Here is a 26,428-nt window from a genome sequence, read left to right on the forward strand (position 1 = left end):
CACTATAAAGGGGATAATGTTGACTCACAGCTGACTTTCAGCTGCGCAGGAGCTGGGGTATGACCTCACTGAGGTGACGGTGGAGCAAAACATAACATCTCCCCACTCTAGGCCATCACTTTCCGAAACCCAGAGCCGCGTTCTACTGATATTACGTCCAATTAATAATAATAATACCCCAAGCGAGAGAGCGCCCTTCCCCCCCCCCTTTCCCCCTAAATTTCTCCTTCCTGGTCTGCAATCCTGCGCACTTCTGCCAGAGAATAAGCCCTCCCGAAAACTCCAGCCGCACCATCCCCCAAAGAAACGAGCACAGGATTAGGCCAGCATGGGCCATCTCCGTCCTCCCCCTTCCGTGTCTTTCCCGGTCCCTGGACTTAACACTCCCCGCGGAGGCGGCGGCGGCAAAGCGAGTGACGGTGCCCATAGCAACCTCGCCGGCTGCCAGGCCCGCCCCTGGCCTGCCCGGAGGAGAGAAGGAGGCCGGCGGTCCGGACTTCTTGGGGCCCCGCTGGGCTACAGGACGCCGCCCGAGAAGATGGGCGTCAGGATGGAGGACGGCGGCGGCAGCAGCAGGAGGAGGAGCAATTCAGGTAGAGCCGCTGAGGCGGAGGAGGACGGCCGGGCTGGGAGGTCGACGAAGCCTGCGAGCCGGGAGGGAGGAAAGGAAGAGACGGGCAGGGAGCCTGTGCACCCCCAGCCTGGCCTGTTTGAGGAAGGAGGCGGGCGGGCGCCCTCCATCTTAGGGTCTCTCTCTTTCTCTCTCTCTCTCTCTCTGAGGCGCGCGCACAGCATGCTCTGTATCCCCCCCCCCTTTAAGGCCTGCTAGTTAATTCGCCTCCTTCCGCCTCACCATTAATCCCCTACCCTTTCCCTGCCATTGCCCTTGGACCACACCGTCCGAGCCCTCGTCGGCCTTGGCACTGTACATCTCGCCCCCCTTGTTTTCCCTTCCCCCCAAGCAAGGCCAGGGTAGGAAAGTGGGCAGCGGCTGCACACGTTAACCTTCTTCATGCGTGTATTGTAAGAGATGCAGGTGGCTTTCATTGAGGGGGGATTAAGGGGAACACGCCGGGACAGGTGCTGCGCCTCCAGTTCTTCTGGGATTCCAGAACGCGCCTTTCCCGTTTTATGGGGAGAAGGCAGTGGCGGTGAAAGTTCCAGAATGATTCTACAGCCAAAGGATGAGAAGTGTGGGAGATTCCCGGCTTGTATTTCTTCATGATTGCCACATTTCCCCGGCATGCACTGCAAAGGTCTCTGGAGTTAAAACATACTACCCATCAAAAGGCACAATTGCTAACCTCACATTACTAGTGAGACACTGGTGGTGTTTCTCAAGATAAAAATTTTCCATGGCAACTGTGTTAGTTAGCCTTTTGCTGCGTTCCTTACAACAGGTTGCAGTTCTGGTACTGAACGTGGCAGTGCCAAACAATGATGCCCTCAAACTAATCCCCAGTTTGGTTCAGCTAAGAGGTTCTGCCTAGGTCAAGCCAAGTTCCTTAAACCTGGTCTGATGGCCATTTTTTGTTTTGCTGCTTTTCCAGCCTTCACAAGAAATATGTGAGAGAGTTACAAACCATCCCAAGGCCTTTCCTAACCACAGGATTTACTCTCAACACCATTAAAAATTACTTTTAACATTTAAAAGCTATAATTATATTTTACTTATAATATGAACACTTCAAGGCAGTCCTGATATTGTTAACCCAATACCCTGTGGATTTGGGTTTGTTGCTTCAGTTCTCATTTTGCACTGGCTTTGCTATGATAAGACACCTGTGGCATATGCATATTGAAGGACTGTTTAGAAATGATTAAAGTAAAATCCCTGAGTTTTGGAGGATAAATTCTTGGAGGGTAAATAAGTATGATAATTTTTAAGATTTGATTGCAACAGAAGGTGTCTATCTCCGGACTAGATCAGATGGAAAGCTCTTTAATCTCTCTAGATTGAGAGCGAAGACCAAAGTCCAACTGAAATGCATGAGGGACTTCCTCTTTGCAGACGATGCAGCCATTGTTGCCCACTCTGCTGAAGACCTCCAACAACTCATGAACCGTTTCAGCAAGGCCTGCCAAGACTTTGGACTAACAATCAGCCTGAAGAAAACACAAGTCATGGGCCAGGGTGTGGACTCACCTCCCTCTATTACCATCTCCACACAAGAATTGGAGGTTGTTCATGACTTTGTGTACCTTGGCTCAACCATCTCTGACACCCTCTCTCTAGATGTCGAGCTGGATAAACGCATTGGGAAAGCAGCCACCATGTTCTCTAGACTCACAAAGAGAGTATGGCTCAATAAGAAACTGACAACACATACCAAGATCCAGGTCTATAGAGCCTGTGTCCTGAGCACACTCCTGTACTGCAGCGAGTCCTGGACACTTTGTGCCCGGCAGGAGAGGAAGCTGAACACCTTCCATATGCGTTGCCTACGACGGATTTTTGGTATCACCTGGCAGGACAGAGTTCCAAATAGAGTAGTCCTAGAACGAGCTGGAATTTTCAGCATGCATACATTACTGAAACAGCGACGTCTACGCTGGCTTGGGCACGTTGTGAGAATGGCTGATGGTCGGATTCCAAAGGATCTCCTATATGGAGAATTAGTGCAGGGAAATCGCCCCAGAGGGAGACCACAGCTGCGATACAAGGACATCTGCAAGCGGGATCTGAAGGCCTTAGGAATAGACCTCAACAGATGGGAAACTCTGACATCTGATCGTTCAGCCTGGAGGCAGGCAGTACATCACGGCCTCTCCCAATTTGAAGAGACCCTTGTCCAGCAGGCTGAGGCAAAGAGGAAGTCACAAAGGAAGCAAAACCAGGGAGCTGGACAGGGGACAGATTGGATTTGTCTCCAGTGTGGAAGGGATTGTCACTCTCGAATTGGCCTCCTCAGCCACACTAGACGCTGTTCCAAGTCCTCCATACAGAGCACGATACCATAGTCTTTCGAGACTGAAGGATGCCTACTACTGTCCCCAAAGACTGTGGGGACCGTATGGTTTTTCTCACTGGCTTTACTATTTACAGTATACCCTGTGGATTTGGGTTTGTTGCTTCAGTTCTCATTTTGCACTGGCTTTGCTATGATAAGACACCTGTGGCATATGCATATTGAAGGACTGTTTAGAAATGATTAAAGTAAAATCCCTGAGTTTTGGAGGATAAATTCTTGGAGGGTAAATAAGTATGATAATTTTTAAGATTTGATTGCTGTTAGAAGACTTAACACTCATGGGCATCTATTTTCTCAGTTGTTTTAACTGGGACAATCAGTTGACATTCTTATTGCAGGATAAGACAGAATGGCGAATTTTGCCCAAAGGCTCAGCTGTCTGTCTCAAATGTACAGTGGGGTCTTGACTTGAGAACTTAATCCATATTGGAAGGCGGTTCTCAAGTCAAAAGTCTGTAGGTCAAGTCTCCATTGACCTACAGTGCATTGAAAACCGATTAATCCCGTAACAGGCCGTTTTTGTTCCATTTTGGTTTTTTTCTGGTCTGTAAGTCAGTTCTCAGGCTGCAAGTCAAACCTAAATTTTGCGGCCAGAGAAGTCTGTAACTCAAAAAGTCTGTAAGTCAAGCCGTCTATAAGTCAAGGGTCCACTGTAGTTAGTCTTAAATGCCAATCAAATCCAAGATATTTTGTTAGGGGCAACAGTCTATCCTTTTATTTTGATTGTCTTATACTGTTTTATAATGGTGCAGTGCGTAAGATTAACAAAGAGATCTATAAATTTATTCCAACCTAACTGAAGCCTCTGAGTGGGGGAAAAATTATTGCTTTGTGATAAAGCATGTGCTTTGCTTGCACAAGATCATACTTTCAGTTAAAAAGTTCTCAGTATTGTTCTTTCTCATTTTTTCCTGCTTTGGTTAAAGGCAAAGATGGAAAAAGTTAGTACTTTTTTGGACTATATCTCTGAGAATCCTACACTATGCCGGACATTGCAATCCAAAAATACGATTTTTCTTGTCTAACTAAAAATGAAGCCCATATTATATGTAAATGACTGCTAAACTTAATCTCTACACAGTTGTAGCTCTTTTAATTTTAAAGTTGTAGTGAGTTTGGAATATATATTTTTTATTTTAATTGGATCTGTGCTTTTTTGGTTCTGTGTTATGTTATTTAATTGTATAGTACAGAACTTGGAATTTAGGTTTGAAAATTAATGTGCTAGCATTCAGGGATAGAAATTGGAAAATTCGTCCATTGTTGTTAACATTTAAAAGCTAAAAGCTTAGCATGTTGAATTAGTGCTATTAATTTGTTCCTTTAACCTAATTCTGAAGTAGACTTGTGCAATTAAGGGCTTCTTCACTGTTGATTTCTAATGGCATAGTTGCTATTTTTCTTCTCCAATATGGCACATTTTTCTAAACCACAACTGTTATTATGTAATTATTAACGGGAGTGGTGGTGGTGAAAACCCTGAGGTAAGGAAGACTTGTCTGCATTAAAAAATAAGAGTACATCTACAAAGGAACTCACATGCCACCAACAACACTGATTGATACAAAGAAAGTAAGTGTGGTTACTATCATTCAAACTTCTTCAGCACAATATTGTAGAAGCTTGTAGTATGTATAATAAGAGAGTGATAAGAAAAATTACAGTTCCCTTGCCTGGATGGCTGTATTCTACTACAGTTGCCATGTCCGTGTAGTTGTCCATCAAATGACTGGCAACTACTGGCTTTTAGTCTCCCCAAATTAATGTAGTTTAGAACAGTGTTTTCAGTAGGATGGACTTGAAGTAAAACCAGCCCCTTGAAGAGGATTTTTGGCAGGTGGAAGATTAAGCTTGATTTGCCTGGTCCCTCCCCTAAGCAAAATTTTCTTTGTCAAATCAGTTTGAATGTGAATGATTCTCAGTAAATCCCTGCAACCCCAGTGTTGTTTCTCTGTATATTTCATGCTCTGTATATTAAATGCTTTTTCCTTTGACTTTAAAAAGGGCTTGGATACAATTAACACTCTTTAAATGTCCTTTATTTTGCTGAAGATAAGACTTTTAGTGCCATTCTGCTGTGGTAAATGTCTGCAAGGAAAGACCAGTGCAGACTACCAGATATGTTCAGAAACTGATTGGGCTGGCAATTTAATCTTTCTTCAGTACACACTAGGTTCTTAAATTTGTTTAAGATTTGTTTAAGGGTTACTTCAAGCCACATAGTGTACAGGAGAATCTGAGGAACATCTACCACTGTCACCCAAGGGTTGCCTTCCTCTGAGTAATGATAAAGCCAACTCTTTTCTGATGAGTGGGTGTAATCGTATAAAACATCCTGAACTTTACAGTTGTCCTCAGTTGGGGGAAGAGGACTAGGTTCCCCCAATGAACTTCATATACAGTACTTGCTTTTTGGATTATTTCATGACTTGTACCTACTCTGCTTTTAGACCTATGGATTGAGGATTTAGCTTTGGCTCCCTTTCCATACTATTGGCTCCATCCTCATTGTCAATCTTCTCAGGTACCTAAAGCCTTTCCAGCTGGTAGAAGTCAGTTCTGCTGTACTTGGGAGTCACAGAACTAGCCTGTGCTTTACAGATTGAAATACAGTGGTGCCTCGCATAGCGATGATAGTTGATGCAGCAAAAATCGCTGCAAAGTGATTTCGTCGCTATGCGATATTAAAAAGCCCATAGGAATGCATTGAAACCCCTTCAATGCATTCCTATGGGCTTCAGACTCACCTTTAAGTGAAAATCCTCCATACGGCAGCCATTTTCGCTGCCCGGTAAGCGAGGAATCTGTCCCAGAAAACAGCGGGCGGCCATTTTTTTTACCCAGTGGCCATTTTGGAACCACCAATCAGCTGTTCCAAAATCATCGCTTTGCGATGGTAAGCGAAACAGGGTACTAATCATCGCAAAGCGATTTTTCCCCATTTAAAACATTGCAATGCGATTGCAAAAGCGATCGCAAAAAGTTAATTGCTATGCAATTTCGTCGTTAAACGGGGCGCCCGTTAAGCGAGGTACCACTGTATATTGTTGAAAGTCTCTTCCACTTGACAGAGGATAAAAAACAATAGAGCAATAAATTCGCTGAGAAGTAACTTTTGCAGTGAATTTTAATAGAATATGTGCCACTGAATCCTCTGCTGATTTAGTCTCTGAGGGTCAGATTGCCCACATGCTTCGTTAGTTTCACCCATTTTCAGCAGGGCACATGTCTGTGTTAAATTAAAAGAGGACTGCCTGACCTTCAAAAAGCTTCTTTAATTGAAGCTAATAAATACAGAGCAGTGGGCTACTAGATTTCCTTTGCTGCCTTTGCCAGCAATATTCTAACTGCTCAAGTGTTTAAAGTTAGATGAGTAATTTGGTGCTTGAACTACAGGCTGCCTTACTACCTAGTGGGCTCTTCTAGTATTAAATAGAGATGGGGGTATTCGTATACGAATATCCACACGTAGGTGGAAATAACGAGGGTCCAGTCACAATTTTGCCACTGTCGCCGGCTCTGCAGTGCCTTCCTATCGTGCCATTGTCCGCAATCAGTTACCCTGTCCTGGCAGGAGGCAGGATGAAAAGCCTCTCTGCTGGGTCAGAGAGTGGCTAGTCCACTGCGAAGAACAGAGCAATAGGAAGCCGCTACGGAGCCAGTGGCAGCGATGAAATCCTGAGTGGACAGTCCCTCGTTATTTCCACCTGTGCGTATTCATATACAAATACCCCCGTCTCTAGTACAGTGGTGCCTCGCATTACGATGTTAATTCATTCCAGCAAAATCGCTGTAGAATGAAAACGTCGTAATGCAATTTTAAAAAGCCTATAGAAACACATTAAAACCAGATTAATGCATTCCTAGGGGCTTCAAACTCACCGTCCAGCGAAGATCCTCCATAGCGCGGCCATTTTCGCTGCCTGTGCAGCGAGGAATCCATGCGAAAACACAGTGGGCAGCCATTTTGAAACCACCAATCAGCTGTTAAAAATCGGTTCCCTGAAGCAGGGAACCGCTCATCGCAAAGCGAAATTCCCCCATAGGGAACATTGTTTTGCGATCGCTTTTGCGATTACAAAAAGTTCGTTGTGATGCGATTTCATTGTCAAACAGAGCGCCCATCTTGCGGGGCACCACTGTATTAAACTATGCTCTCTCTGCCTTGATGTATCATGGTGATAGCCAAGCAGATTTTAATTTTTTTAAAAATCTTGCTAGTTATCTGTTTAAGCAGTATGACCTTTCCCTTACCAGATATCCTCCAAACATATTAGAAAGCCACATGTTTGATCCTTTAACTGGCTGACTGGGTATGAAGGGAACTGTAATTCAAGACGTACCCTGTTTCCCCTAAAATAAGACCTAACTTGAAAATAAGCCCTAGTATGATTTTTCAGGATGGTCATAACATAAGCCCTACCCCAAAAATAAGCCCCAGTTAAGAGAAGCCCTGCCCTCCACCACTGTGCAGCAACCAGAATAAGATGACACAACTGTATTTGAATAAACATAGATTGTTGTACATTAAAAAAGTAAAACATCCCCTGAAAATAAGTTCTAATGCATTTTTGGAGTAAAAATTAATATAAGACCCTGTCTTAGTTTCGGGGAAACAGGGTAACTAGAAGGCATTAGGTTGAGCCTCACTGAGTCCAGCCAAGACAGAAAAGATGCACTGATGGCCAAAAACCAGTATGATATTGTGGGAACTCTAGTGGCAGTGTGTCGGGGAGGTGGACTACATTCACATATCTATTGCCTCTGAAACTCTATGAGATGGTCTTCAGCAAGTCATTCTTTAGTACTGCAATGATAAAAAATTAATAATCACATTTATAGACATTCTGAACATTCTGATAGAAGGAGGTAACCAATTAAGAGGTATTACCTATGTTCTAAATTAGTGCTTTTCAGCTTTTGGACGTCCAAGTGTTTCCAATTTCTCTTGCCAAAGTTCCTGACTGTTGCCGTGCAGGCTGGGACTTTTTATAGAATTATAGAAAAGTGAAGTTGGAAGGGGCCTACAAGGTTATCAAGTCCAACCCCCTGCTCAATCCAGGAATACAATCAAAGCATATCTGCCAGGTCATTATCTAAGTTTTTCTTGAATGCCTCCAGTGTTGGAGCACTTACCAACTCCTGAGGTAACTGATTCCATTGTCGTACTGCTCTAACAGGAAGGTTTTTTCTGATATTCAGCCAAAATCTGGCTTCTTTAACTTGAGTCCATTGTTGCGTGTCCTGCACTCTGGGATGATCAAGAACAGATCTTTCCCCTCCTCTGTATGACGGCCTTTCAAATATTTGAAAAGTGCTATCATATCACCCCTCAGTCTTCTTTTCTCAGGGCTAAACATGCCCAGTTCTTTCAGTCTTTCCTGATAAGGCTTGGTTTTCGAGCCCCCCGATCATCGTTGTCACCCTCCTCTGAAGTTGTTCGAATTGTTAGCATTCTTCTTGAAGAGTGGTGTCCAGAACTGGACACAATACTCAAGGTGAGGCCTAACCAGTACTGTATAGAGGGGGCTAGCTCCTCGCTAGGTGACCCTAATACAGTTTTCAAGACATGTTTGATATTTAAGCTTCCAGTCAGCTTCCATTTCTGAGGAGGCCTTTGAATCCGGCTCTCCTGCATCCTCTTCTGTTTCTCTATTTATTGTACCACACTAGCTCTCTGACTACAAATTACTTACCTTGTATTTTGTACCGTATGTTTGTTTGCTGCTGCTGCAGAGAAACATGAGAACATGTAATCCTCCACGATAAATGTATTAGCATTCTTTATCTATTTAATGGATTATGAAGATTTTCCAATGCACATATGGCAGAAACTGATACCTCCCATAATTAAAAATGCATCCCTTCCCCATGTATTTTGTTTTTTTAATTATATGCAAGTAAGCTGCGAACAGCGAGGTTTAATTTCAAACACGCATTATCATTAATACCTTGAAAAGAGTGTGTTCAGTCTTCATAATGCCCAGGAAATATTGGAAGCCAGTTAGTGCAGTGAAAATGTTTTTTAAATATTCCCCTCTTTCTCTGTCTGCTATAATCTTAAAGTAGAATGAGATCAGATGTGGATGAACCAGTATCTCACAGATTGTAAGTGACATAGGTTATAGGCAGTTTGGGAAAGATAGTTTTGAGATATTAACTCCCAGAATTGTTTAAGCTGCAATTCAGAAAGGTCACATTTTTTCAGGTTCTAATTTTTAGACAATTGTCACCCAACTAAATTTTGTTAGTACTGTGCAGAAGAAGCTGATGGTAAATCATTGCCAAATATTTCTTACCTCGAAGACACTATGATGAAATAATCCAAAATGAAGCTAAAGATAGTACTTGGAGATGAAACTCATAGGTCAGACAGCACTCAGTCATGTACTGGTGAAGAGCAAAGGACAGATACAAATAGCTTATGATGCAACTTGAAGCTGAAAGGACATCTAGTGGCTGACATGCACAGAGGTGAAAGGAAAGTTCAGTGGCATACAACAAACAATTGCAACATGGACTGTGAGACATATAAATCAAGGTAAACTGGAAGCCATAAAGCAAGAAATGGAACATTTAACTATTTTAGTGCTTGGTGTCAATGAACTAAGTGGACTGGAATGGGGCATTTTCTGTCAGAGAACTACGAGGTGTTTTACTCTAGAAATAAAAACTCAGAAGAAATTGGGTGACTCTGATTCTGAAGCAAGATTTAGCAAAGGCAATTAAGGGCAATAACAGAAAGACTGACCAAAAATTATCTATTGCAATATCAAAATAATATCAAAATAACCTTTATTCAAGTCTATGCTCTGAGAACAGATGCTGGAGAAGAAGAAACCAAAAACTTCTATGCAAGCATTAATGAGGACATTGATAACACACTAAAATCATCATAGGTGTCTGGAATGCAGAAGTAGGAAACAAAACAGAACCAAATATTGTTGGAGAATTTGGCCTGCAGTCAAAAAGAAATCAGGAGAATGAGTCATAGAATTCTGTTAAGCTATCAGTCTGTTTATGGCAAATAGAACTTGATTGAGGCAACAGAAGAGAAAACTGTATAAGTGGATATCACCAGATGGCCAATGCAGAAATCAAATAGCCTACAGATTTGGACGTAGGAGGTGAAGAACCTGTATTTTTTCTGCCAAAACAAAGTCAGAAGATTATTGTAGTACTAAGCTTGAATTGTTTGTTTCAGAAATTAGAGTAAAGCTGAAAAAGAGCTTTAAAATAGTGGCATAATATAATTTAAATAACATTTTTGGTGAATTTAAAGACCACATAAAGAACAGACTAAATTCAGTTGTTCATGAACCAGAAGAACTGTGGTTTGAAACCAAATGTTTTATTATGGAAGAATGCAAGAAGACCATTCCTGCAATCAAAAGAGAAGAGAAGCCCAGATGGATGATTGAAGAAAATTGGATAAGGAAATATGAGAAGCAAAAGTAAAAGGTGATGGAAGTAGGATCAGAATCTTGCAGCTTCTCAGCAACTGTCACATGGAGACAAAGAGAACTATTACAATGGCCAGTGCAAAGAAATAGAAGGGAAAAAAAGAGGAAAAACTACAGATCTATTCTGGAAGGTCCAAGAAATCGAAGGAAAATTTAAGCCTAGATTAAATTCTGAAAGACCAACATAGAATCTAACCAGGATAAAACTAAGTGAAGATGAAAGCACTATACTGAAAACCTATACAGAAGAGGTGCAAGGATGATGGATTCCTTAGAAAAGGAATCCTATGATGAAGAACCAACAATATTAGAAAGTGAAAGCTTCTCTGAAAGCACTGGGAAGAAGTAAATCACCAGGGCTAGATGGAATACCAATGGAACTATTTCAAACTTCAGAAAATAAATTGGTAAAAATCGTAACAAAATTATGCCACCAAATATGGACAATAAAACCATGGCTCATAGACATGAAATATTCAGTATACATTCCCATCCCGAAAAAGAGAGATACCAAGAAGTGCAGTAATGACATGACTATTGCTGTAATCTTCCATGCAAGCAAAGTGATACTCAAGGTGTAGCAGCAAAAAAATGACATGACCATTGCTCTAATTTTCCATGCAAGCAAAGTGATGCTCAAGGTGTAGCAGCAAAAAATGCATGACATTCAAGCTTAATTTTTTTAAAAAAGAGGAACTCCGGGACATATTGCAAATGTACGCTGGCTGATCGAGTACACCAAACAATTTCTTCAGAAGATCAGGTAGTAGAATGAAGCTTCTAGGTGTGTGGATCATGGGGAATTGTGAGTTGTTCTGAAATAAATAAATGTGCCTCAGCACTTGATTGTCCTATATGCTGGACAAGAAACTTATTTTATGAGAGATTGTGGCGTGCAGATGGCAGCATCTTACTTGCAGAAAGCAGTAGTGTGACATGAAGCAACTTCTGATGCAAGTGAAAGAAGAAAGTGTCAAAGCAGGACTGCAGTTGAGCGTTAATAGCATTAATGGAATAGCTAATATGTTGGACAACAGGAACAAAATTAAGAAAGATCTTGATAGGCTTGAGCACTGGGCTGAAAATAACATAAATTAAATTTTACAGAGGTAAGTGCAGAGTTTTATACCTAGGGAGAAAAACACAAATGTATAGTTACAAGATGGGGAATACTTAGTTCAGTAATACTATGCGCAAAAAGGATCTTGGAATTGTTGTAGATTAAAAGCTGAGCAAACTGTGTGATCCAATTGCAGAAAAGGGCAAATGCAATTTTAGAATGCATTAATGGAAGTATAGTCTCCAAATCACACAAGGTACTAGTTCCCCTCTATTCAATACTGGTTATGCCTGATCTTGAGTATTGTGACCAGTTCTGGACCTCACACTTCAAGAAGGATGCCAAAAATCTGGAGCAAGTTCAGAGGAGGGCAACAAAGATGATAGGGGGACTGGAAACCAAGCCCTATGAGGAAAGACTAAAAGAATGGGACATGTTTAGCCTTGAGAAAAGAAGATTGAGTAGACAAATAAAAAAGATCCTCAAGTGTAAGAACATGCCATTGGAGACCAAGATCCAGATCATCCATACTGTTGTATTCCTGAATACTATGTACGGTTGTGAAAAGTGAACAGTGAAGAAAACTGAATGGGAAAAAATCGATTTGAAATACAGTATGGTACTAGAGGAGGGAAGTACAACTGTGTTGTAAATCAAATCAAGTTTGAACTTTCTGTGAATGCAGAGATGATGAAATTGAAGCTGTCATATTTGGGGCACATCATGAGAAGGCGAAGACAGCAGAAAATATGAGATGAATTGACTCCATAAATGAAACCACAGCCTTGAGTTTAGCAGAGCTGAACAGGTTGTTGAGGAGAGGACATTTGGAGGCCACTCATTTGTAGGGTTGCTGTAAGTTAGAGGAAACCTGACAACACATAACAAAACTGTAAAAGAAGTGGTAGTGAAGAAATCCAGAATAGTGCATGCATATTTGTAAACAAAAAGCTATATAATTTTCAGTTTGGCACTTGGGGATATAGATGGATAAAAGAGAAGAAGCCTCATATTTCATATCCATCATAATGTGGACTTATTTTATGTTTCTTCTTGCGTGTCACAGCTGAGTGCAAAATAAACTTCTGTGGAAGAACTGTCAGAATGTATCCTTTTTGTCACAGAATCTGTGATTTTCTTTTGGTATGACATATGTAACCAACTATTTTAATATTTTAGGTAGGTGAATGTATCAGAAAAAACTAAACATATGTATTCATTTTGTGAATAAAAATGTACGCTGATAATTGTTTTAATTGAGATACTATCATTAATTACCATTCGTGATTAAGTCCACAAGAGTATATCATGCAAATGTGCTAGGAGACTTTATTATCCTTCTGTCTTCTCTTGTGCTAATTCCCACATTAATTTCTTTTTTTGAGCTATGTGTAATTAACATTAATTTTTTAAAAATCAACAGAGGGAACGAACTAAGTGCAAACCATTGGCTTAAAATTATATACTGTATTTAAAAATTGTGGTGTATTTGGTGTGTAATAATTTTTGATAAGATATAGAAATGAAGTCTACTAAACTAGAATTAATCTGTTCATTAGTACTTGTAGTAGTATATGCAGTAGTTCATCCAGGGATGGAAATTATCATTTCCTGTCACCAGAGTGTCACCTCTGTAACAGATAGTCTAATGGATGAATGCTTAGAGGCTAATGGGTGTGGTAATTCCTTAAAGCCTCTGTTGATGCTTCCTTGGGAATAGATAGAAGCTTTCTATAACCTTTATTTTTTTCTTTGTTTATTCAAAATAGGATCTGCACACCACAGTGAAAGCATGTAAAGGAGCTCTTATATTATGGTATCACACCCATTCAGTACTTACAAAAGCATAACACAGTGTGAAATTAACACATGCACTTTTAAAAGAAAGGAATACTGTCTAACAAATCTTTAAGGGAAAACTCATTTTAAAAGCCAGTTCCACCCAGGCAAAGAGTTAATCTGCCTGGTATTTTACAGCATTGCAGTAAAATTAGATGGTTACTCTTTGTAGCCAAAAGAAGGCCTCTGAAAAACAGGAGCCCATACTTGGGGTAATTCAAAGTTTTTGTAAAAGTGTAAAAATCTTTATAAAAACATGGGGAGTGCTTACAGTATTTCCAAACAAATGATTATTACATATGCTCAGCATACATAGAAAATAGGTTCAGAGAGGTAGTTGTGTTAGGCTGTGCTCACATTAGATACATGCTCCTTTTTTCTCACATCTTCTGCTTCTTGTATAATCATGCATTTTGGTCATGTGACATATATCCTGTGATAGTGGTTCGTACATTTTTAACTGTTCCACCGTTTTTAGGGTAAATTAAATGTGCTATGTTTGTCTATAGTCCTTAAACAGTACACAGCCCCCTTCTCTGTGTATTTATTTGCCCCCTGCCCCCCTTTAAAATATATGTGGGTATATCAGTGTGTTGGTAAATCACTTGTGCTGCGGGAATACCTCAAAAGTGCATTGTCTTATTAGCACTACCTGGCAAAAGCATGCTGTGGGTGGCGGGCTAAGAGTGCTTTAGGTCGTATTTGACAGAAGCATACCAATGCACCAACATCCCCATTTGAAAATTAATTTTGAAAAAAATTAAGAGAGTCAAATGATAGCAGGTGGGGAAGGTGGGATCACACAACAGAGTAAAGGAAATTAATCTATTTAACGGTACAGTACAAACTCAATGGAATGTTGGTTGTACTGCATGATGAAACATGGAACAAATATAGTAGTAACCTCCCAGCAGGCTGGATTTGATGTGGAGATATTACGGAGGGGGAACAAAGGAATTGGTAATGGCCCGGTGTCAGCTGAACAAAAAAAAAGGGGGGGGGTTTCACAATTCACAAGGAGTAACTTGGAAACATTTTGCTGATGTAATCCAAGGTTTAGTCTGTTTCAGCATGTAAAACAAAAGAGTTGCACACTTTACAATTCTAACAGATTTTAAATGTGTACTTCCTTGGAATAATCCATTTGGGTCTCAGGGAAGTATATTGTAATCCAGAAAAGCTGCCACACAACTCACACTGCTGGTCTTTAAGTTACCACAAATCAGTTTTTAGTTTTGTTATACCTACAGAAAGTGGGGTGACGCTTGAGAAGAAAAAAAGAGAGAGAAACAATGAATAAGAGTACTGTAGAATGCCTGGATAGAATGGAATATATAGCCAGATGCCTCAATAAGAGTGATTCCTTTAGGAGGTTCAGCACATGCAGCACTAACTGTGGTAGCCAAAATGAAGCATCCCAATTCCACATGCTGAAGCCCACTAATCTGACATTTGAATCTGAGAATGGCATCAGGAGAGCATCTTCCACTTCATCTTAGGGCAGTCAGCTAGCTTAGTGTGGACAAAAAGGTACATGCAGCATTGTCCTCAGATTGAGAAGTGAGGCTGGTGGACTGAGACAGAATGGCCAGGGGGCTACCAGTTGCTGTATCCTCAGCATCATTCAGCTTAATAGTGAGGCTTGGCCTTGGATAGAGAGCAAGGAGCATTTTGTTAAAGGTCCTACTTGCACTTTACATTGCTAAACATAGGAGTCAAGAAATTTCCTGCTATTAAATTCTTATGGTTCCAATGTACTTGCCATGTGGCTTCCATATACAGTGGGGTCTTGACTTAAGAACGGCTCGAGTTAAGAACATTTTGACTTAAGAACCACTCTCATAGGAAAATATTGACTTGACTTACATACTTAGATTTGAGTTAAGAACTGGAAAAACCCACGTGGGAGGCAGGGAAAGTGCAAAATGTGAACTTTCAGTTAACTGTTGGCCAGTGAAAAGGGTGCCTGTCTGCTTCCTCACTCCTCCCAGCGTTTAGAGAGTGGATTGGGAGACAGTCTTCAGACTGCCTGGTACTGTACTGCCTGGACTGTATTTTCCCTGCCTTCCCTGAACCTTTCTTGACCTAAGAAAGAAACAAAATATCCCCCTCTAGTGGTCGAAGGCGGAATAGCAGCTTCCCATTAGTTTCTATGGACGGAAAAGAGCAGATACAGATTAAATGGTTCTCAATGCATTCCTATGGGAAATGCAGATTTGACCTGAGAACTTTTTGACTTGAGAACCGCCTTCCAATACGGATTAAGTTCTCAAGTCAAGACCCCACTGTAAAGCCACATCTTTTCCTTTAGACATTCTTTCACATCTGATTTTGCAGCATGTATGTTTCTTTTTACCAAGCCAAACTACGCTTACCACAGTGCAGGGTTTGACCTGAAGTCAGGGAAGGAGTCAGTGTGCTGTGGGAGGAGAAAGTGCATGGCCCAAGCCTTTTGTATGTTTATTGAACTGAATTGTAGTCACTTTTTAATTCAGACTTCTGTTGCCTTCATGCTTTTGGTGGGTAGTTATCCATTTGTGGCATGGGGGATCCACAAATCTTTCTCTCCCAAGGAAGGAATGTTGCATTTTCCCAGGTCACTCATTAAATGTGTCTCAACAGATGTTATTCCTTCATTTTAAGGTGAAAGAAAAATTATGGCCATTCCTCTTCTATTTACAAGCCCAGTCTCATACAGAGTTAAGTATACCTGTATCTACCGAAATAGGGGGCATATGCTTTACCATTATAGGTTGAATACAGAGTGAATTGATTTAAATTGGTGATTTACTACTATTCATGAGACTCTATTCTGTGTTCCTATAACTATAATAATATTAAATTAAGGTGACTTTGTATAATTCAACTATTTTTCTCTGTTTCTTTTCGTTTTAGTGATGGAATATATACCAAGGTATGGCCCAGCAAGTCCATTCAAAGGACATTTAAGTACAAAAAGTAATGGTAAGGAATTTACAATACTTAATGTAGAAAATAATAAGTCTTTTTAGAACAACTTTGTGCAAAGTGCTCTTTATATTGTCTGTTGTTGTTTTTTAAAGTTGCTTTTATTTAAAGTCCTCAGTTTGACTCAGATTTTAACAGTGCTATCGGTTGGTTGCAGCTTTTTTGGCTGACCAAAAAACTTAGGTTGAATTAGAATAATGAATAATGTTTCTCAGTACAAGAATATAAGCCAATTAAAACTTTCTAGTTTTAATCTATTCTCCTTTTCAACCAAATAAATAAATAATATCTTTTAAAATAAAAGATAGTTAATGAAGTTTGGCAACTTTTTTAACAATATATATCATAAATGGTTTGTCTAGTTCAAGACATGCGCTTAAAAGTATATACAACAGTATCCTCAGTAATGATGATTGTGTCCTGAGAGACTGTGAATTAGGATTTAAATGTTTTCTTTATCGATAAATAATGAATTGTCACATCAGTTAATTGAAAACTGTTAGTCTTCACTCAAATGAAATCATCTGTCAGGACCCTCAAGCTGCAGTATTTAAACCACTTTATTTCAGAGTAATCACATTGACTTCATAATGGGGCTATTCTGGAGTAGGTGTTTTGAATATCTTAGCTTCATATGCAAATACATGCTTTGCTGCCTTGGCTGTTAAAAAACTAAACATTACATCTCAGGAGCATCACTAAAATCACTCTGTGATCATGTGCTTTGTTCATGGCTTGTAAGTGAAAGATTGCATTTTAACGTGACCGTTTATTTTTATTCTGTGTTTATTGTCCTAGTTCAGCCCTTCTGTTATCAGTGGTGCTATTTATGAAGCTTTATAAAATTAGCAATTCAAGTAAACATTGTAAAGTTTAGAAAATGGGGTGGAAGCTGCAATGATGAAAGGCATGGGAGTAGCCCTGCTACTCCTGCTGATTCTGTGAACAGTAAAGAACTGAATGTTTGGTAGATGTCACATTACTGCTTGGAAACTGGTTAATAGAATAATAATTCTTTCTTGCTGTATATAGAATGTCAGAATGAATATCACATAAGCTAAATTATTTTAAATTTATTGTAAGTTAGGTATCTGTGAAGAATTTGGCAACTTGATTCTTTATAACCTGAAAATAGCTTTTAATTTATTCAGGTAACTCTTGACAGCCCTGACTTTTAGCCCCAGTGGCTGGGGCTGATGGGTGTTAAAGTCTATGCATACCTAGAGGACTGTAGATTGCCCATCTTGGTTTAGGACTAGAATACCTAAAACTTTCTATCATGTGGCGTTGCCCTTTCTGTTTAGACCAGTGGTTCTCATCCTTGGAGCCTCCAAATGTTTTGGACTTCCAACCTAAAATTATTTGGCATTAAATATGCTTGCTGGGGCGGTATGAGGAGTTGAATTTTGAAACATATAGAATGGAGAAGGCCGAGAACCACTGAATTAGAATCTGTGAAAGTATTCGTACATATCCAACATTGATCTGAACTTTGGTTCACAGAAACATAGTCTTTGCCGTGGTCATGCTAAGGCTTTGTAAATCCCTGTTCATCTGGCTTCTCTGTGACATTTTGAATCAAAGTCAAGTTTGGTTGGTTTTGATTTGGTTCTTTCTAATTTATTGTCTGAATTTGTGTATGTTCATGTTTTACATATCTAATGTTTTGATGGAACTTTTACATTTAAATTGAGATGGAAGCTGAAGTATAAACATTTAAAATCATTAGAATTTTTAGTAAGATCAATGTACTTGGCCTCATCTAATACAGACGGACTCTGCTTCTTCTTCGTGGTCTCTATAAATGCACACTAATGGGTTAATCTGTGCCTGAACAGAGCAGTTTCGGAACCTTCTAGAGATTTAAGTACATGGTGCCAGGGCCTCCCACACTGGCTATAACCCTGCCCCCAGCACCGAGTGGCTCAGTTCTGTTTTTTGCCACCGCTACAGCAGCAACGCAAACCGGAGCTTGTGCTATTTCCCTTTCACAAATCCCTTTAATCATTATCAGACCTTGTTTATTGACCTCGGCTTGGCTGACCAATCTTCTCCAATCATGAGTCTGTTCTGTAAATGTAAAACTGTTTGTTTGCTTAGAGTTTATGGCCACGTCGGGGCCTTTTAAGTGCTGTGCCTCCTGCAACAGCAAAGGGCCTCTTTCTGACTGCCATTCACTCTGCCTCTTTTGTCTTGAGGAGGAACACCAAAACTGCTTCTTATTCTTATTACTTTTACAAAAACAGCCTTGAAACGGAGATTGCAGAGATTACATTCCCATTTGTGGGGAAAATCTCTTTGCTCAGCTCGTTCTTCGACCATGGAACCTCCACATCTGTTTTGGGAGCTTCCACAGCTGCGGCTCATTCACCTTCCGAGGCTCGCAGGTGTCCAAAATCTACTTCCTCGGGCTCAAGGTCGACTGTCTCAGCCTCTATGTCGAAGCCTCCGTCAGGCTTGACACCAAAGAAGAAAAAGAAATCTTCTTCTAAGTTGATTAAGCCCTCAGCTGTGCTCTCGCTGTTAACGTCGATATCTCATGCCCAGCATGACATGTTATTGGTCACTGTACCGTCAGGAGGTGAGGAAATTCCTCCCTTGGGGTCGGAGGTCCTTGTGTTACCACTATCTCCCAGGTCTATTCACAGCTCGGTTGAGAATCAGCAGGAGGCTCAAGCCAGCCCTGGTTCTCCACTGGGCTTGGCTACGGAGACACCCTGGAAGAAAAAACAAAAGACGTGCCCTCTCGAGGCCGAGGCCGACCACGCTTGACCATCGGGCGACTGGAGACACTCTCCCTGGGAAGACCCAAGAGAATTCTTCCGACCACGGGGCTTTGGTTTCAAGGGTTCTGGCTACCCGATGCCATATGATCCAGTCATGTACCGACACGGGCCTCCATATTTTGAGGCTTTTCCTCCGCCTCGATATCATCCCTGTCTGGAGGACATCTATCATCGGCCCAATGAACGTTCCCCCTCTCGGACCCAAGTACATTGATCCCGACAGCAAGAATCAGTATCATCTGCCAGGGCACCTCCATCAGCTTTACCAGCTCAACCTTGACAATGTCCGGATGCTGCAGCTATTCCTTCTCTTTCACCCTCTCATACTTTGTGCGTTTGGGATGATGACCTCATCGAGGATTTGGCCCTAGCACCTTCCGAGTTCAGTGCTTCTCAGGCCTGAGCATCGTATGCTCAGTCTCCGGGCCGTGACTTCGAGCTCTACACTGATTCCAGCGCATATGAAGGTGAAATCAGAGAAGATGCTCTATTATATATCCCTATCCCTTCATCAGATGTAGCTGGCAGCCATCTTCCTTCGCCTTCAGACAAGTACACGGCCTATTCTCAGAGATCAAACGTATTGCTGAGGTGTTAAACCTTGCGGTAATTCAGCCTATGGTGGAGCAATGAGATAAAGTTTATGCCGATATTACCAAAGACCAGGTACCACCACTCCACTTGGCTTGTATCTCCTCTCTTTTGAGCCTTCTCAAAGAGCCGTGGGATAGACCACTGCATCAGATTCTCAGGCGGGTCGAAAATTTGTATAAAACACAGGACTAAGACTGACTTCCTTTCGAAACATCCCTTGCCAAATTCACTGGTGGTTGATGCCACAGAAAGTTGACCCCAGGGTAGATCGTCTTCACCACTGACTGATGAGGAAGGGCAGAGCTCAATCTCTTGGGCAGAAGGATGTACTCTTTGGCCACCTTTGTTTTGCGGGTGGCGAACTACATGGCAGCAATGGGCGCATACCATCGGCACTTGTAGAATAAGGCCATCCCTGCATTGCAAACCACTCCTGAGGACCTCAGGACTCCAAGCGTCTCCCATCATCAAGAGGCCGTGTCACTGGCTCATCAGGAACGGATCGCAGCCAGGACGCCGCAGCAAAGCAGTTGACCACAGCCATTTCCCTGCATCAACATGCCTGGCTGCATTCCGCAAACATCTTCGATGATGTCAAAATTAGGATGAAGGACTTACCCTTTGACGCAGTAGGCCTCTTCTACCCCAAAACTGATGAAATCTTGGAGAGCTTGCTTAAACACTGAAGACAGCTCGCTCTTATTCATCGCAAACCCGCTCACAATCTGCTTTACGCCGTCCTTACTCTTACTGATCCTATTTTGATCACCAGAGGTCACAGGCGTCTGGTTTTCAGGGTCAGTCTCGTCAGCAACCGGCTAAGCAAAGACCTTGTCAGCAGGCCTGCCGACAGGATCGGAAGACCAAGCAGAACCTTTAACACTACGAACCCACCAGCACCACTTCCTCACTTGATTCGTCTGGCACCATTCCTGCACGCTTGGGCAGCTATCACATCTGACACCTGGGTTCTTACCATTGTAGCCACGGGTTATGCAACTGAATTCCATTCCACACCATGTGCGGGGCTGGTCAGGAACACAGCTACCTCTCCAGTAGTGTAGCAAGAGGTTGACAAACTACTCTCTAAGGATGCTATTACACTCGTTTACAGCCCTGACATTACGCAAAGATTTTTTTTTTAACGCTATTTCATTATTCCTAAAAAAGCTGGAGAACTTCGTCCCATCCTTGACCTTCGCCCCCTGAATTCCTATATTACACCTCAGCGATTTTGCATGATCTCCTTGGACATGACTATCCAGATGTTAAGGCAAAGAGACTATTTTGCTCTTATTGACCTCAAGGACGCTTATTTCCTCATTAGCATTTGTCCAGAATATCGTTGTTTCCTGAGTTTCTCGCTCAATGGACTAATTTATGAATTCAAGGCCCTCCTGTTTGGTTTATCCACTTCACCACGGGTGTTTACAAAAAGTTTGGCCCCAGTGGCGGCTCATTTTCGGCTTCATGGTATCACTGTTTTTCCCTACCTTGATGATTGGTTGCTGGTGGTTGCTGGTGGTGTCTTCTTCTGAGAAGCTCCTTCATGACGTTTCATTTACTTTATCCCTTTTGTCTGAACATGGTCCCCAGGTAAAACCTTTTGCACCCCACACAGAGGGTCACATATATTGGAGGAGTCCTAGATGCCGTTTTGGTTCAGGCATTTGTACCCAAGGACAGGATCATACAGATCCAGGATATGCTTCACCTCTTCGCTACAGGAGCCAAGGTTCAAGGTCTTCAGGTACAAAGGCTGTTGGGTCTCATGGCTTTAACCACTGCAGTAATCCAGCATGCCAGACTGAAGATGCGGTCACTCCAGGCTTGGTACCTAGCGCTGTTTGACTCTCTATTGGACTCCCCCTTCAAACTCCTGATGGTTATACCAGAACTTGCGGAACAACTCACCTGGTGGTCTCTCCGGTCCAGTCTTCTTGTTGGCAGACCCTTCAGACCCCTTACACCAACAATACAAATTACCACAGACGCCAGTCCGACAGGTTGGGGGGACACATGCTCTAGACCTAACAGTAAATGGGCATTGGATGCCAGGAGAAAGTCGCCTCCACATCAGTCTGCTAGAACTCCTCGCTGTTTTCAAGGTTCTTTGGGCGTTTGTCTCCTTTCAGGACAGGTAGTACAGGTTGCAACCAACAATACTACAGCGGTTTTCTACCTGAACAAGCAGGGTGGCACACATTTGCAATGCCTCCTATATCTCACTGTCCAAATCTGGGAGTGGTGCTACGAGCACCATATTTTTCCCATTGCTGTTCATGTTGCCTCTACAGACAACCTTCTAGCCGATCACTTGAGCAGGCTTCAAGATGGCACACACGATGGACGGTGCAGTGTCCCAGTCTCTGCCACCGGTGGGGCACTCCGTGTATGGATGTCTTTGCGTCTCCTGCCAACAAAAAATGTGTCCGGTACTGCTCCCAGGCAGGAGCCGGCCTCCATTCCTTGGGCGACGCATTTATGGTGCCATGGATGGAGGAATAGTTATACATGTTTCCCCCTATCCCGCTGATCTAAAAGGCGGTCATCAAAGCTCGTCAAGATCGAGCAAACGTGATATTCATCGCTCCTTGGTGGCCTCGCCAGACGTGGTTCTCCCCACTACATCAACACTCAATCGACCATTTTTGTCTACCAATACTTCCTCACCTGCTCTCTCTTCACAACGGCAGGATGCTACATCCAGACCTGGACTCATTACACCTCACAGGCTGGAGGCTGGTCCATCAATAGCAGATGTTCTGTGCCAAGCCCGGAGACCATCCATTACTGCCACTTTTGCCCACAAGTGGAAAATATTTTCAGACTTTGCTGTCAAGAACAACCTCCCTGTACTACCTACCTCGCTGGATGCTTTGTTGAAGTTCCTCCTCCTTCTATTTCAGCGCGGACTTTCACATTCAACCTTTAAAGTTTACATAGCTGCAATTGTTGCCCAAGAGCCTCTATCTTTGTTTTGACATCCAACATTAAAGCAATTTCTGAAGGACCTTAGGAATATGCATCCGGCCTACAGACCCCCACCCCCCAGTGGTCCCTACAGCTTGTGTTGAGGAAACTGATGTCTCCACCATTTGAACATTTGGTTTGCACTTTTTAAAAATTATTTACAGTGGACCCTTGACTTACGAAAGTCCCTACTTACAAAAATTACAAACAAGGCAGAGGGCACCGGGGACAGGAGACAAGAGGGCAGCGGGTGCAGCTTTGGAAGTCCGGCAAGCGGAAAGCTGGCAGCAGGCGCGGAGGTCGGGGTGGCTTTTGGCTTGCCGGTCTTCCAAAGCTGCCCCCACTGCCCTCTGCCTCCTGTCCCCATGGGGATGGGAGGCAGAGGGCAGCGGGGACAGAAGGCAGCGGTTGCAGCTTTGGAAACCCGAGATTTATTTTCTTAGGCCAGTTACAGATTAATGGGTTTTCAATGCATTGCTATGGGACCACTGTACCATAAAAACATTTGCTGTCACTTCGGCTCGACAGGATAGTGAACTAACTGCTCTGTGAATTGACCCACCATTCTTATCCACCCGGATAAGGTCCCCCTCTTCCCAGATCTCTCCTTTTTGCTGAACGTAGCTACATCTTTCCACCTGAATCAGCCCATTATCCTACCCACTTTCTTCCCAAAGCCAACTACAAATTTGGAAAAGTCCCTTCATTCACTGGACGTCAAGAGAGCTCTTGCTGACTATCTCTCCAAGACAGCATCCTTTTGGTCCTCCCAGAGGCTCTTCATTGCTTTCCAAGGACTATCTAAAGGATCACCTGTATCACCTCAGACATTCTCCAGATGGATAGTCGTGGCAATAAAATTGGCATATGAACTGGCTCGTACACCTCTGCCAACTACCATCTGGGCCCACTCTAATAGGACAGTTGCTTCCTCCACAGTCTTCCTTAGAGGAGTAGACCTGACAGATGTCTGCAAGGCTGCTACTTGGTCCATGCCTCTCACCTTTGCAGCCCACTACCGCCTGGATGTTCGGGCCAAGGCAGAAGCTGCTGTGGGAAGAGCAGTCTTGGCTTCTGTTTTGCCGTGACGTCCACCACCTGGTAAGTCAGCTTGCTAGTCACCCACTAGTGTGCATTCACAGAGACCACGAAGAAGAAAGGGAAGTTACCTACCTGTAACTCTGGTTCTTCAAATGGTCATCTGTGAATTCACACTTCCCACCCTTCCTCCCCGCTGTTCGTCACAGATGCCATACAACATGCTGTGCAGCGGTGGACAGTTCTACAGGACTGAGGTACTTGGTGCATGTTCTTGGTGTGCTTAAAGCTCTAGAAGGTTCTGAAGCTGCTCTGCTCAGGCGCAGATTAACCCATTAGTGTAAATTCACAGATGACCACTCGAAGAACCAGAGTTACAGGTAGGTAACTTCTCTTTATTTATGATGTTAATTTCAAGCAAAAGCAAGAAATAAAGGTTTAAAGTAGCCCACTATTCTGGATCATTGGAGATATTTCTCTAGGAAACTATCCTGTGCAGAAACCCACTTGTGATAATTGAGTATGGTATGAAAGCACTAGTGTTCATTCAATTAATTCTGTTTATTTATTACAAGATGACTCGCGCCAAACTCCAGTATGGTGAACTCTGTTCTTTGTACTCTGTTCTCATCAGTCTCTCATTTAGGTCTCTACGGTTGCTGTTTTGAACTTTGTACTTATTCATCCCTATGGCCAAGATGTCTAGTACCTTATTTACAATAATGATACAATATGCTTCTATTTTTTTATTTATTTTTTTTAGCTTTCTGCATTGACTCCTCCTCCCACAGACTAAGTAGCCAGTACCTGATCAGGGACCACATGGCCGTGCATTACAATAAAATCCTTTCAGCCAAAGGTAAAAATAGTCATATTTGAGCACTGTTTTGTTCTGTTCTGTTTTTTTAAGTACTGCTAGGGCATAATATCAAGATTTAACCCTGTACTGATGGTTATGATGTAGATCAGTGGTTCCCAACCTTGAGTAACCCAGCTGTTCTTGTACTTCAACTCCCAGAAACCCCAGCCAGCGCAGCTGGTGGTGAAAGTTTCTGGGAACTGCAGTCCAAGAACACTTAAGTTACCCAAGGTTGGAAACCAGTGACATACTGTATTTTTCGCTCTATAAGACACAGTTTTTCCCCACAAAACGGGGTGGAAAGTCTGTGCGTCTTATGGAGCGAAGAAAACAGATTATTTTCCCCTGTTTTCTTCTCCTAAAAATTTGGTGCGTCTTATGGAGAGGTGCGTCTTATGGAGCGAAAAATACGGGTAGATGGTTAGAATAGTTGGATAGGACGACCAGGTTCAAATTCTCATTCAATTACAAAGCTTTCTGGGTAACTTTGGACTAGTCATGTTTTCTGAGCCTGGCCTGTCTTCTCAGATAGTGATGATAAAAAATGAGCAGGAGAGAAGAATCACATATGCTACCCTGAGCTCTTGGGGAAAATGGCAGGGTAGAAATTTAATATACAGTAGGACCCCTGTAGGTTTCAAGCCCTCTCTTGCGGATAGTGAAAAACATGGTTTATAGTGTACACTGTGACAGTCTTAAACCCATAACTGCAATTTTTATCTCGATGGTGTCTCTATCAAAGCCAAACTGAAGTCTTCTTTACTAAACTGCTGAAGATTGAACAGATTGAAGGCGGCTGTTCTCCTGTCCCCCCTCCCCCTTTCTTTCTCATTCATACACACACACAGTCTCAATGGCTCTGCAACATTTCTTCAAAGTCAATTAAAAATCCTCATTTACCCAGGAGTCTTCAGGAAGGAGCTGGCTGGAAAGCAGGAAGGGATGTGGGGTGGGAAATGTCTCCCAGGAGGTGATTTGACTTAAGGCGTGCACTCCTCCAGTCTTGCCAGCCAACCCAGCATTGAGGTTTACAACACTGCTCTGGAAGGAAGATGCCTCTTCTATAGAGCAGAGGTCCCCAACCCCTGGTCCACAGCCAGGTGCCAGTTCGTGGCCTGAGCCGGACCGGGCCGCGGAGACAGACCTCCTGCCCCATCCCCCGCACGCACTCACCTCCACACAGCTGATTTGAACATGCAGGCGTGCTCCAACACACCCATGTGAGTGCCGCCGTTTGCACATGTGCAAGCACCCGCACAAGCGCCGCGCCACCATTTGCGCATGAGTGCACACCCACACAAACGCTATGCCGCCATTCGCACATGCGCACGAGCTCAGGGGGTACCCCGCCTTCCCCAGCCGGTCCGCAGGTAGAAAAAGGTTGGGTACCCCTTCTATAGAGCATAGTATCTGCTTCCCTCTAGTGGCCAGTTCCAATAACTACATTTGATTATCCTTAAATCTCAGTACATGTATTTTTGTTTAAAATGTTTAGTATCTTCAGACTGTGGTTAACAAACCGTGGATATTGATGTAATGGATATGGGGGTCTTACTGTATAAGTAAATATGCATGTAGCAAAACTTTGAAATTAATCTCTGAGATTATATGCTGCAACTTCATGGAGAAGCAAGATGTCATGAGCTGCCTCAGAAGGTACTGAGTTGCTTCTTATAATTATAGAGGAAGCCTTCTCAAATGCTTGCTTTGGCCCTTCTTTGGCCCCAAAGCATAAAAAATTTGTATTGGATACTTTCTGTGTTCTTTTTACATCCATGTTCTACTGCATGAGTTTAGCACCAGTGATTTCTCAGATACCAGACACTTGGAGCATAGAAAAGGTATGTGATATGCTGTTGCCATAATGGGGGTAATGC

The 26,428-nt window shown here is 42.5% G+C and overlaps 1 protein-coding gene across 5 annotated transcripts in view; it reads left to right on the forward strand.

The window, feature by feature from the left end:
* The first annotated feature begins 200 nt into the window (after positions 1–200).
* The window catches only part of SPATA7 (spermatogenesis associated 7), a 78,766-nt gene continuing 52,538 nt past the window's right edge, over positions 201–26,428 (forward strand). For 2 of the 5 annotated variants that reach the window (XM_020811426.3, XM_072986527.2), the window contains exons 1-3: positions 201–593; positions 16,230–16,298; positions 24,456–24,551. In XM_020811426.3, coding sequence (XP_020667085.3) covers positions 329–593; positions 16,230–16,298; positions 24,456–24,551 — 430 coding nt within the window. In that variant the 5' untranslated portion in view covers positions 201–328. Of the gene's footprint in view, positions 594–725; positions 748–1,228; positions 1,257–16,229; positions 16,299–24,455; positions 24,552–26,428 lie in introns of those variants that run through there. The other 3 variants (XM_072986529.2, XM_072986526.2, XM_072986528.2) reach the window with 3 other exon arrangements.

The sequence above is a fragment of the Pogona vitticeps genome, chromosome 1 (genome assembly GCF_051106095.1).
Source record: "Pogona vitticeps strain Pit_001003342236 chromosome 1, PviZW2.1, whole genome shotgun sequence".
NCBI lineage: Eukaryota > Metazoa > Chordata > Lepidosauria > Squamata > Agamidae > Pogona > Pogona vitticeps.